Consider the following 13,128-nt stretch of genomic DNA (forward strand, 5'->3'; position numbering starts at 1 on the left):
AGCACAAAACAGCCTCCCCATGTCTGTCACATTCTCAGGATGACCTATTACAAGGCCTGAAGTTTCAGGATTTTACAGCATCGTTTTCAACACGTGGGTCGCAACCCAAAAGTGGGTCACAAGAATATGTGAAAGGGTCGCAAACAAACTTTAAATATGTATTCTCTTTTAAAGAAGAAAAAGATGGGAAATGACAAGTTTCCCCTTATAGGCTGGCAGAATTCCAGGCTGCTTGGGGCTGGGGGGAGCAAGAGGAAGGTGATTGGGCAGCCAGGAGAGCAGCTCCCCACAGGTAAGTCTATGGGACTTGGGGAGAGGAGCCAGGAGCATAGGCAACGTCAGGGGGATGGGGGACACAAGTGACACTGCCTGCCACCCAGCTTCCTTGACCTCCTGTTACTCCTCACACATGGCTGGTGCGGAGGTTGCAGTAGCAGCAGCAGCAATGAGTCTCACTGCCCCACTCTGCCTTCCTGCGCCAAGTCCCACCTGCCAGCTTGCAGAGGCAGCTCCTGCCTGTGCTAGTCCAGCCAGGCTGCAGCCCCATGCCTGCTGTGGGTGCACAAATCTGGGGGGGCATGTGCCCTTTCCCCCACTGACTGCACCTTCCTCTCTGCTCAGATAGGGCTCAGCATGCTCTGGGTGCTACTATACAACAGTCCCTCTGACTGCCCCTGAAGCTGGAGTACGTGAGAAAAGGAGGTGTCCAAACTTATGGCAGCAGGCTCCCAGCCATCAGTCATGCGATTCATCTGCCTGGCAACCCCTTCCAGTTTTGTTTGGACCTGCATTTTCTACATATTCCAGCTGTTGCAGTTTTTCTCCCTGGGACCCTTAGAGTTTCCTATGGGAATATTTCTGGTGTCATGTAGGGACTGGTGAGAATGCAGATGTCTTTTTTATGGACAGATGCCTCTTTTACAACTACATGCTGCTTTAAAGCAGTGCACTATCTGGTTTCAATACTCACCTTCTGAAAATAACCTCTCTTCATTGAGCTGTCCTTGACTTGCCTGAAGTACACGTAGCCAAAGTAATGAGCTGTCTCTCGCTGCAAAGAGAGAGGCCAACAATACCATGATCAAGGATCCAATCACCACCCCTTGCCAGGTTCTCAGCCTCCCGCCACCAACCACAGATCTGCCAATGCACTTCAACTCGTGAATGACAGGACCTGCTGCTATGCCAGATCTGGTCTGTGTTTTGTGGAAGCCATCAGTGTCAAACTGAATGCCAGGTTATTTTAAATGGGTGGCTAAGGAAGGGACCAGACTCACTGAACTCATCTCAACTAAAACAGCATCCAATCTGCACTCCATCACAGCACCAGCCCCTGGCACTGCCCCATCATTAATACCTTCATCTAAAGAGTTAGTTGCTGTTTCCATTCAATTAAACCAGCTGTGGCAATCTAGTGATCAAATCCTGGTGCTTTGTGCTACAAACCCTGATCACATCATCAGTTGCATCTGCCATGCAGACACAGGTTTGGAGTGTTGTGGCAGTGAGAGGAGGACTCTGTCACTCAAACAGCAGCACTCCCTCCAGACAAGCTCTTAGGTTGGAAATAGAAGCTGTATTTGTCCGGGGATCTTATGGATGTACAAGGCCACCACCCCACCTCAAGTCTCTGTGAAGTATGCAAGATAAAGTGTGATGTTTCCCTAGACAGATTCCTGTGTCTGTATGGTCACTACTGGGACAAGGCGGTCAGGCTGCATGCTCTCACAGGTCACCTACTGATGGAACCACAATACAGCCTGAATGGGTGATATTTAAACATGTCATGTGGAAGGTAGGGCTAGGACTCAGTGACCTAGACAAATTGGAGGATTGGGCCAAAAGAAATCTCATGAGGTTCAACAAGGCCAAGTGCAAAGTCCTGCACTGAGGACGGAACAATCCCATGCACCAGTGCAAGCTGGGGGCTGACCTCCTGGGCAGCAGCTCTGCAGAAAAGGACCTGGGGGTTACAGTGGACCAACTGCTTATTCTGTTTTTGCAGTGAGCAACTGCTGGCAAATGGAGGGAAGTGATTCCTTCCCTCCATTCAGCACTGGGGAGCCACATCTGGAGTCCGGTGTCCAGCTGTGGGCCCCCCACTACAGAAAGCATGCAAATTGGAGACAGTCCAATGGAAGGCAATGAAAACAGTTCAGGGGCTGAGGCACATGACTTGTGAGGAGAGGGTGAGGGAACTGGACTGATTTAGTCTGGAGAAGAAAGGACTGAGGGGGAATTTAATAGCAGCCTTCAACTCCCTGCAGGGGGGTTGCGAAGAGGATGGAGCTGGACTGTTCTCAGTGGTGACAGATGACAGAACAAGGAGCAATGGGCTCCAGTTGCAGCAATGGAAGTACAGGTTAGATATTAGGAAAAACTCTCTCAATAGGAAGGTGATGAAGCACTGGAACAGGTTACCTAGAGAGATGGTAGAGTCTCCATCCTTGGAGGTTAAGGCTAGGCTCAACAAAGCCTTGGCTGGGATAATCTAGCTGGGACTAGTCCTGCTCTGAGCAGGGAGTTGGACTAGATGTAACCTCCTGAGTTCCCTTCCAACCCTCATTTTCTATGATTCTATAAACTCAAGAGGCTTTTACAAGGTGCTCCGCTACTCAAGACAGCAAGGAAGGAGAGGACAAAAGCTGGTGCATTGGCATTCTGCTCTGGCAGGAAAGTTAGTACCTGGACAGGCTCGCCTTCTCTATGCAAAATGGTCCGAGTGGCATGTAGGCACATCAGTCTTTATAGCGTAATGGCACCACCACTCTAGCCTGGCTCCTTCCAACACTCAAGGCTTTATGCTCTCCAAGAGGTTAAAGTCCTTTGTAGTGTACCCTGCTACTAACTTGATCATAAAGGGGAATTCCTGTGCTGAAAAGAAAGCTTACCCCCCCTGTGATTGTCCTTAGGGCCTGGGGCAAACACTGGAAGAGCAGAAGAGTTACTTCTAGCAAAACTAAAACTTGTATACATATTTCCCCATTTTAACCCATAAATAATAATGCTCATGTTGTGGGTGAAACCTGTGTGCTGAGCGATAACTGACCTGTAGTGTTAGGGGGGCTTCTCTGTTATACTCGCCATCATCCCCCAAATGAGTGGTCCTCTGCCCCCCCGAATGACGAAGGCGGAAGCTAAACTGGGTATCCCCTAGGCCGCCTGAGACAGAGAAAATCACACACGCTCAGAAAGCAGGTTCAGTATGGAATAGGCAGAGGGTTTGCTGTTAATCAAAAGCATTTCAGAATCGAGAGGCATGTTATAATATAAGAAACTCAAACTGACAGTGCATGCAACAGCAACATCTGTGCAACAGCAACATCCATTAGAAAGAAGATGTAGCAGAGTGGAGAAGTTTTTGTATTAATAATGCATTTAATCCATGCCCCTTACTGGGTATATTAAAGACGCCAGCTAGTACCACCCACACAGAGCAGCTGCAACCGTCACCCCTTTATCCCACCAGACGGCAAACCAACACATAAACGTTTGTGTGAAAAACGTAAGCTGTGCACCATAGCCCGAAAGCCGGTACATACTGCTTCTGGCAAGTGGATGGAGTGGGTGAGCTGCACAGCTGGGAATCCTTCCCCTTGCCATCTAAGAATACTTTGCACGTAGGAGAGAATTTCATGCTCTTGATACTATGATAAACTGGATGGAATGGACAGCAACTTGGAGAGAACATATGCAAAATGAGGTCACCTCCTCCAGACTCCAAATCACCACGTATATGAAAGGAAAGCTAAGCTGACACTAGTGTTCAGAGCTGTGGAAAACAAGCCATAATCCAAGCATGTTCACAATGCAGTTCAGAGTCCTAGAATCCAGGCATGCTGGATCATATACCTACAGTCCATAGCGGCAGGAAGTGAGAGGTGTTGTCTTATAAAGAAAGAGCTAAATACATCAAACAGAAGTAAAAAAACCCCAGCTAACCGAGATGCAGAAAGAAAAGACATGATACACCCTCCACATATTTGTAGCTGCTTTAATACCCAAGGAAGGAGAGGGATTAGTTTGTGGGTTATGAGGGAGTGTAGCTAGAAGTAAAAAGACGACACCAAGAAAGAGAGACTTTAGGAGGAGCATCAGAGATCTGTGAGACAGTGCTCATAAAAGAATGGATGGAAGTACCATGCATAGATAGCAGGCAGCAAGGAACACCGAGATACCAGTCCCGAGGGATTGACTGGATATGGCCTGCTATGGCTTCCCACCTTCTTGCCACTGCTCTGGTTTGTAAACACAGCTTTTAATCATGCTTCCTTTTGCAATCCAATCACCCTTTCCCCAGAAAAGCCCATACCTGGCCCTGTATGCACAGCCTTTTTCTCATACCTACACAGGATAGACAGCTGGTGGACCTCCTGACTATTTTTACTATTTGATTGGCCCCAGTAAGCCATGAGTGTGCACACGCTAATGGAGAAACTTTCTGGTCACCCACAAGATCACAGGGTCTGTATTTAGATAAGGAGCAAAATAGGAAGCCTCTGTGCACAGCACTCAGCCTGCAGGCTCTCTGAGGTCAGTGTTTGGAGGATGCAGCCTATCAGTCTCGCTGCCGCATTCGAAACCAACTCACTTTTTCCAACACAAACCTTCATGTCTGTCACAAGAGACAAGAATCATCCGCACCCTCCAGGCAGAACCCACAGAAGCTACCTACCTGAGTAGGAGTCCGGGAAGGATAAGTAGCAAATGCTGGTTTTCTGCAAGAATCAGAACACACAGGGTAAGACCTCCGGGCTGCCGTGTCTGCCCAGAATCCTTCAGCCAAAAGAAATGAGTCTTACCTCTTTTTCCGTCAACCTGAAGTCAAAAGGATATACCAACTGCAAAACAAACCAGAGACAATGAGCTGTGGGTTTCAGGCCTGCTGTGTTTCCATCTTGCCTCTCCACCTATACAGGTCAAAGTCTGCATCACCAAGAGCTTCGCAGCTATGTGAGAAACCAGGCTGCATAATCCACAAATTGTAGCTCACACTATCAAGAGGAGTGTGTGCTCATCTACAATCTCCTGGCACAGTAGGAGTCTCCTGGCTACTACTGAGAGGCAAATTATGAGAAACCCCATTTATTTGATAACAGATTTGTAGATGGAAAAAAACAGTTCAGATTTTAACTTCACCCCCCTTCCCCAGTTTAATGGAGAAGGGAGGAAGAGACAAGAGCTAGGTGATGGCACTACTCAATCTGAAAAACATGGAGTGCCAATGTGATTCCAGTTCTCTAAACTGGAAGGGGGGCAACCTTTTTGGCAGGTCAGCCACAAATTAGCCCCACATCGCTGCCAAATGCCACTTAGATCCCCTCCCTCAACCCTGTCTGCTGCTCTGCTTCTGCTCCCCACACCGCGCTCCCTGCCTTATGTCCTGCTCTGCTTTCTGCCATATCTGCTGCCCAGGCTGCCACATGCCACACACAGAGGCTGCCAGTCCCAGTAGCGGTGCTCACACCACAGGTTGTGTCCCCCCCGATTTGAATAACACAAGATGCAGCTCCCCTCCCACAGCTTGACACAGTTCGAACACCCATCCCTTTTTATGCCCCCAGTTAGGAAACCACTGCTGTTCGGGACAGCACTTAAGCACAACCTTAAGGCATGAAGAGAAGGGTAATTTCTTGTTTGGTTTTGAACCTTACTTAAAAGCCACCCATGATTTTATTTAAATGGTCCAAATATGCTGTAGGCTGCAGAAGAACAATATCCCTGTGGCCAGAGAAGCCGAACAACAGATGCATGTTGTATGTTTGAGTCCAGCTTCAATTTGTATAAATTCCCATTTATACATATCATAGAAATCAGAGAAAATGAGGGTGGGAAGGGATGTCAGGAAGTCACATCTAGTCCAACTTCGTGTTCAAAAAAGGACCAGCCCCAACTACATCATCCCAGCCAAGGATTTGTCTGCCCGGGTCTTCAAAACCACGAAGAATGGAGATTCCACCACCTCGCTGGGGACCCTGTTCCAGTGCTTCACCACCCTCCTCGTCAAAAAGTTTTCCCTAATATCCACCCTCAACTTCCCTTGCTGCAGCTTGAGCCCATTGCTCCTTGTCCTGTCATCTGCCCCCACCGAGAACAGTCCAGCTCCATTCTCTTTGCAACCCCCCTGCAAGGAGTTGAAGGCTGCTATCAAATCCCCCCTTGGCCTTCTCTTCTGCAGACTAAAGCAGCCCAGTTCCCACGGCCTCTCCTCATACATCATGTCCCCCAGCTCCCCAACTATTTTCATTACCCTCTGCTGGACCGTCTCGAATTTATCCACATCCTTTCTGTAGTGGGAGGCCCAAAACTAGATGCAGGACTCCAGATGTGGCCTCACCAGTGCTGAATAGAGGGGAAGAATTACTTCCCTTGACCTACTGGAAATGCTCCTGCCAATGCAGCCCAAGCTGCCATTAGCCTTCTTGGCAACAAGGGCACACTGCTGGCTCCTATTCAGCTTCCTGTCCACTGTTACCCCCAGGTCCCTTTCTGCAGGGCAGAAATGTTTATTCCAGTCCTACCATTAACCAGGCTTCTGCTGTGCTAGTTAAGTGCAAGCACAGGTTAGGCCCTGCCCCACGGAGCTTATAATTAAAGAGCACAAGAAAACAGCAGAAGGTTGCAGAGTGGATCAGCAGTGGTCTCAGCATCCTGCAGCCTCACCACTGCCAAGTTTTCACAGATGGCACAGCTAAAGAGTCTGACGGGGGCTACACCAGCCTGCAGCCACAGACTGCCAATAAAGAAAAATTCAGTTCATTCAACATTTCTCTGCTGGGGGCAATTAGAGAAGCCTGTAAGCAACCAACATGCACCAGCAAGGTGCTTTTCAGAACAGGAATCTCAGTCACAGACACACCCAGAAGTGATGCAGCAATGTGAACATCAAGCTGTTGGTTCCACCTTCCCCCTACCCCAATAGAGCCTACAGTTCATATGCACCTTCAACAATACAGCAGCTGCCTCTGAGCAGCATTTCTCAATGGAGAATGAAGAATAATGCTTAAGTCTGAAACCACAGCCAGATTTTAGATAAGCTGAACAGGGACAATGATAAAGTAGCTAGCACCGGATGACCTGCAAGACAGGGATTTCCTCATCAGTCCTCTTCGGCATCTCCCAAGAGATGGTTCTGTTTCAGGCCAGTCGAAGATCCAACCGGTATTCAAATCAGAAGCTGTCCTCAAAGCTTGGCTTCCCCTTCGAGTCTATAAATAGCTGTGACAGGCGCTAAGCCAGAGCATAGAAGGTTCACAGAACCGAGCTTGGCCAGCTTCTAACAATTCCTCAGAGTTTCTCTCTGAAGCTGGCTGAACTAGCCTGCCAAAGGGTGAAGTTAATGACCAGAGCTATATTGATTAGCAATCCAATAGCTAGAGCCTTGCAAAACAAAGTGGGCTGGGAAACAGCAGGAGCTGTGTCAGGTACACTGTGGAGGTTGAACAGGCTGCTGGGGGAAAGGCAATCTTCAAGAACCAGCACTTTTAGACACCAGCATGTGTTGATGGACATTAAAACTGAACTCTGGTGAAGTATATTCATGAACTGCTTATTCTGTTTAACCAGCGAGTCCTCATTGCCTACGGTTCTGTGATTCTACAGGCACTCAGCATTTTGGGAAGTCTAGCCCAGGTGTCTCACAGTAAGTTATTAAAAAATTGGTGTTCCCCCACAAAAAAATAAATAAATCAGAAACTATTTTCTTAAGTCTGGAGCGTAGGTCCTGGCTTTCTCATTACCAGCACACGACCTACTGAAGCAGAGGTGTGTTGGGACTGGTTCTGCTTTGAGCAGGAGGTTGAACTAGATGTGACCTCCTAGAAGGTAGGTCCCTTCCAACTCTAATTTTCTATGATTAGCTAACAAGGATGACAAGAAGCAAGTACTCCATCCCCTCAACTGCAATAAAGACCACCTGCAAGAGTAACTATTTCAGTGTGGAACTGCCCATACGAGTCTGCTTCTATAGCTCCGGATGCTTTGTGAGATAGGGTCCTCCCTTCCATGCTGACCAAAGAGTGCAAAGGCTCCATGTCCTGGGGAAAACAGGCCTTTCCACATTGATTTCTACAAGGACACAGAGTGCTTTGCTGCTGTCATAGCAACAAAACTGTATCCCTGAAAATGGAGCCCAGCAGTCCCAAAATAACTCCCTCCTGCACCAAGTGCCCGTGTTTGGAAGGGTTAGGGACGCAGAGATGGTGCTTGCATGCTCAGGGCCCATCTTCAGTACTGCACTGTCCACTTCTATGACAGCAACTACAGAGCAGCCAGGGCCCTGGAAGTTAAATGACAAAAGGCTGGTGGGAAGACCCATTTCCCACATTTGCTGTTGGCAGTCAAACAAACAAACTTGGAAGTATTTTTTTAAATATTTCCTTAGTATTTTTATCTGTTCATAGGCTATTTGAGGAAACCCAAATTGGTGCCTGACTCAACCTTTGTAATTATACCGGGTTCCTGAATCAGCTGGTGCCTCTTTTTGTAACACCTTGCCTACGCTCACGCACTGCCAAGGGGCCTGACCTCAGCCAACAGACTTCCTATATTTAGGACTGATTTAATGGCTGCATACAGACAGCACACAAATAATGCAATGTTTGAAAAAGTGCACACCTAGACTAAACTGTCTGGTGTCAAGGGTGTATTCACAAGGCCCATTTGAGCCGGTAACAGGCTTGGTTGGGTTTGCCTTCATGAGGGCTGTTGAATGACAGACAGCACACAGCAAGAAGGCTCTGATGAAGCAGCTTCTACACAGAATTGGGGCAGCAGTAAGAGGGAAGAAACCACCTGACTGAATGGACTTTGCAGGGTTCAACTAATTCAAGACCTCCTAGAAAAGTTGCCTTCCACAAAGGAAGAGGCTGCACAGTTCAGAGGAAACCTTCAAGACTGAGAAAACTAGGTCTGCAGTACTCGTGTTTTATGTTTTATTTAGTGGCTGCATTTAGACAACTTTATTAGCCACTTTGCAAAATAAATGGATCAAAATAAAGACTAGACTCCTGTGAGCCATTAAGAAACCCCAGCATTTAGAATGAATGTGCCCAGAACGGGAGAGCATCCAGAGGGTGCAAAAAGAGAAACCATTTTTCACTCTTTTCCTCTCTTAGTACCAATTTATGCACTGACCAGCCAGGCAGGTGTGGAGGAAAGGCAGTGGATGAGCATACAACACTATGGATGCTCGGACTGTCTCACCAATGACTTTCACCAGCATGGCAGGAACCAGCAGCCACCAGCTCATTCATACCTATGGACTCTGCACAGTGCTTCTTCAGATAAGGGTTACCACAAGAACTACCAGTCTCTGGAAGCCAGATTCATCCCTTTAACAGAAGGGCGGTAGCCACATTCTGTATACCCATCCCTCAGTGATAAGCGCCATGGGTGTTCCGGGGAACCGCAGCAGCATGCAGAAAGGAAGCACATTGTTAGCATAAGTGATTCCTCCAAAGCAATACAATACATGCATACAACAAGGAAACACCTTACTTCCTCCCATGTCCACTTTGACATGTCATTGGCGCACAGAAAGTATCTTGGAAATAATTACAAACGTCAATTACAGTGATACCTAGGTATATATCAGGAGTGGGAAAAACACAGCTCGCAGGCTGGATCCAGTCCACCAACTGATTGTATCTGGCTTGTGAGTGGGCAGCCGCCAACCCATGGGATCCAGCCTCCAGGCAGCCCCAGCTCTGGCTACCAAGAGGTACCAGGCGGGCAGGACTGCTTTCATCTAACACCAACACAACAGCATCAGCTCTGGACCCAGGCAGACACCCCACTCTGCACTTGAAATCTGCTGGCTGCATCCACAGCTGATGTCAGCATCCGCCTGCATCAGCCTCTCCTGTGCTGGGTGGGTGATGGCATAAGCTGCAGATACAATCAGCAGGTTCCAGGTGAGGGTGGGGATCGGGGTGTGCTACAGCTCTGGACAGGTTTTTGGGGGAGGGAGAGAGGAGGAACCTTGAGAGGACACAAAAAACTCATTAAGTGGTTCTCCCAGCCAAAATAACTGACCACCCCAGTCTATATATCCATCCTCTACAGATCTCCCTTAGAGGCCTATATACACACACGGAGCTCTTTCAAGGCTTCAGCTCAATGCACTGCGCTAGGAGAGATAATTTTTATATTCCAGTAGTGCAGAAAGGGCTTAATCAAGATTGGAGGTGCATTGTGCCAGGTGCTGCAGCACACACGCTATAAGAGGCTCTAGCCTGAGGCTCTAGCCACATAACTGACTGTGAGGGGTACAAGGCTCTGCCAGCATAGATCAGCTGCAGGATCAGGGTGTAATTTAACACAACACGAAGGAAAGAAGTATGTGTAGAAAGATTAAAGTAAGAAAAAGATCACATGATTAGGGAGATAACCCTCATTTTCCACTAGTTTACAAATCAGTTAAGGTTTTTCCCCCCCCTTAACTACTCTTAAAATTCACCATAAAATTCACAACAGCTTGAAGCCCCCTACCAGCTGCCCTGCCTCAAGTCAGCCTAGAAGGGGCTTTGCTTATTATCTAGTCCAGTAGTTCTCATCCTTTTTAGACTCCAGGTCCCCTCATTAAATTCAAGATAACCCTGAGAAAATGCCAGCTCTTAGTTTTCACTTGTTTTTCGACTGCCAAAAAGTAATAGAGCAAATCTTGTGACAAACAGATCAGAAAGGCCACCAATAGGTTTGCATGCTTTTGACATGCTGGATTCCTATTTGAATTCTCTCGGTTTACCTTTGCACACCTAGATGTGCTTACATTACGTGGCACCAAGGACCTTCAGGGCCCTCAGGATCCCATGGTATCCTCACGGACAATCATGGGCTTAGTCCCAATGCCCCGTCCAGATGCTGGATCCCAAACAGATGAAAACCCAGCCGCTTCCTCAAAACCTTGAAGGAAGGAGTCTGCAGCTCACCTAGGCAGCCTGTTTCGCTGTCCTATTGCTCCAACAGTTAGGCCCCACTCTACATTATTATATTCCTCCTCTTGCTCAAACCTCCCTGCTTTGAGTCTCTCTGCCCACATAACCCAATGGGGTTCCTCTGGTGCTCCCCTTCCATGGTGAGCAGGACCAGAGAGCATCCTATGTGATGTACAAATGCATTGCTGCAGTCCTGAGGCAGACAACCCCCAGCATATCTGGCAACCGCTTCCCATACCAGGGAACTTGTATGAAAGAGAAGTCTGATGCCAAGAGTTAACTCATGGCGCTGACAAATCAACTCCCTGGAAGACAGTCCTATCTCCGAAAGATGGACAAGCAACAGTAATGGGAGAAAGAACAACTTCTTCAGCATTAAAACGATACTCATTCCCCCTCCAGGACATGGCAGGTCTGGCTGGTAAGGGGCCTGCTGGGAATCCAACCAGACTGACTAGAGCAGCAGAGTTCTCATTCCAAGTATTTCCCATTTGAAAGGAAAGAGAAAAGAATCAGCACCGAGACTAACCCAAACCCCAGACAGGGACGGATGAGTTTGACCTCTCGGCCCTCCTATCCAGGGATCCACAGGGGCTTTACAAGTTAATAATAATTAGGTCTCCAGTCTCGGGGGGGGGGGTGTCAGGATCACACCCCCACAGTGACTATGAGGTGTAACTCTCCATCACCGCAAATGGGCACAATCCAGCCAGGAAGAGACAGGGCGGGAGGGAGGGGGGGGCTGGTCACCAGATGCTGAGACACTTGTTTACAGTGGGGGTGACTGGGGCCCACATCCCCCAACCCCAGGACACCCCCACCTCAATCCAGCCCCCCAAATCTCCCTACCCCAGGACACCCCACCACAATCCAGCCCCCCAAATCCTCCATCCCAGGACACCCGCCCCAATCCACACACCCCCATCCCGGAACACTCCCACTTCCACCCACCACATCTGGACACCCCCCACCCCAATCCACAGCCCCCCCACATCTGCCTCCCCTCACCCCCCGCTGACCTCCATGGCCTGGCCCAGCTCCAGGTCGAAGGTGACGACGCAGACGCAGTCGAGCCAAGCGGAGAAGCGGGCCCAGGGCAGCGCCGAGGCGGCCGCGGCCTCCCCTCTCCGCCCGCGGGGCCCGGGCTCGGCGCTGCACAGCGCGTCCATGGCGGCCGCGCCACGCCCACCCCACCCCGCTACGCGCCTGCGTACCGCGTCGCCCGCCGCCTAGAACGCCCGCGACCGCTCTGTCCCGCGGTGAACAGCGAGTCGGGCTGGGAGGGTCACACTTTGGGCGGGGTCGCCCCGCCCACCCGGCCCTGTGCACCTGCGGGGGGGGGGGGGGCGCAGTATAAAGGTGGCAACAGGTGGGGGGAGTGCAGTATAAGAGTCGGGGGTAATATTAAGGGAAGGGGTGCAATATAAAGGGGACACTATAAAGAGGAGCACTATATTAAAGGAGTGGAATATAGGGGTGAAATACAAGCAGGGGGTGTGATATAAAGGGCAATATAAGAGGGGTGCAATATACAGAAGTGCAACCTGGGGGGAAGTGGGCAGCGGAGTCCCCCAGGGCTTGGTCCTCGGGCCCGCACTGTTCAAATTCTTCATCAGCGACTTGGACGACAGGGTGAAAAGCAACCTGTTTAAATTTGTTGATGATACCAAAATTTGGGGTGAGGTGAGCACACTAGTAGGGAGGGAAAAACTGCAGCAAGACCTGGATAGGTTACAGGGGTGGGCCTGCAAAAAAAGGATGCGTTTCAACACTGACAAGTGCAGGGTGCTGCACTTAGGCAGTAGAAACCAGCACACTTATAGAATGGGAAATTCCCTTCTTGAGAGCACGGAGGCAGAAAGGGATCTTGGAGTCATTATTGACTCCAAGATGAATATGGGCCAACAATGCGAGGCCACTGTTGGCAGGGCTAACCACATCTTGTTGTGCATCCACAGATGCATCTCTAGCAGGGCCAGGGAGGTGATCCTCCCCCTCTATGCGGCACTGGTCAGGCCGTGGCTGGAGTACTGCATCCGGGTCTGGGCGCCGCACTTCAGGAGGGATGTGGACAGCATGGAGAGGGTCCAGAGGAGGCCACTTGCATGGTCAGGGGGCAGCAGGGCAGACCCTACAATGAGAGACTGCGGGACCTGAACCTGTTCAGCCTTCACAAGAGAAGGCTGAGGGG

General features: G+C 49.5%; 1 protein-coding gene across 5 annotated transcripts in view; it reads right to left on the reverse strand.

The window, feature by feature from the left end:
* DENND6B (DENN domain containing 6B) overlaps nucleotides 1-12,131 on the reverse strand; it is a 32,128-nt gene extending 19,997 nt beyond the window's left edge. For 3 of the 5 annotated variants that reach the window (XR_016441665.1, XM_090041385.1, XM_090041384.1), the window contains exons 1-5: nucleotides 11,957-12,131; nucleotides 4,803-4,910; nucleotides 4,676-4,718; nucleotides 3,050-3,162; nucleotides 971-1,051 (exon numbers count right to left, since the gene is read on the reverse strand). Coding sequence is in view for 4 of the 5 variants with exons in the window: in XM_090041385.1 (XP_089897511.1) it covers nucleotides 971-1,051; nucleotides 3,050-3,162; nucleotides 4,676-4,718; nucleotides 4,803-4,910; nucleotides 11,957-12,106 (495 nt within the window). In the remaining variant the exon portion in view is untranslated. Of the gene's footprint in view, nucleotides 1-970; nucleotides 1,052-3,049; nucleotides 3,163-3,542; nucleotides 4,384-4,675; nucleotides 4,719-4,802; nucleotides 4,911-11,956 lie in introns of those variants that run through there. The other 2 variants (XM_090041386.1, XM_090041387.1) reach the window with 2 other exon arrangements.
* Nucleotides 12,132-13,128: the final 997 nt, after the last annotated feature.

The sequence above is a fragment of the Crocodylus siamensis genome, chromosome 4 (assembly GCF_052110815.1).
Source record: "Crocodylus siamensis isolate JL-2025a chromosome 4, ASM5211081v1, whole genome shotgun sequence".
NCBI lineage: Eukaryota > Metazoa > Chordata > Crocodylia > Crocodylidae > Crocodylus > Crocodylus siamensis.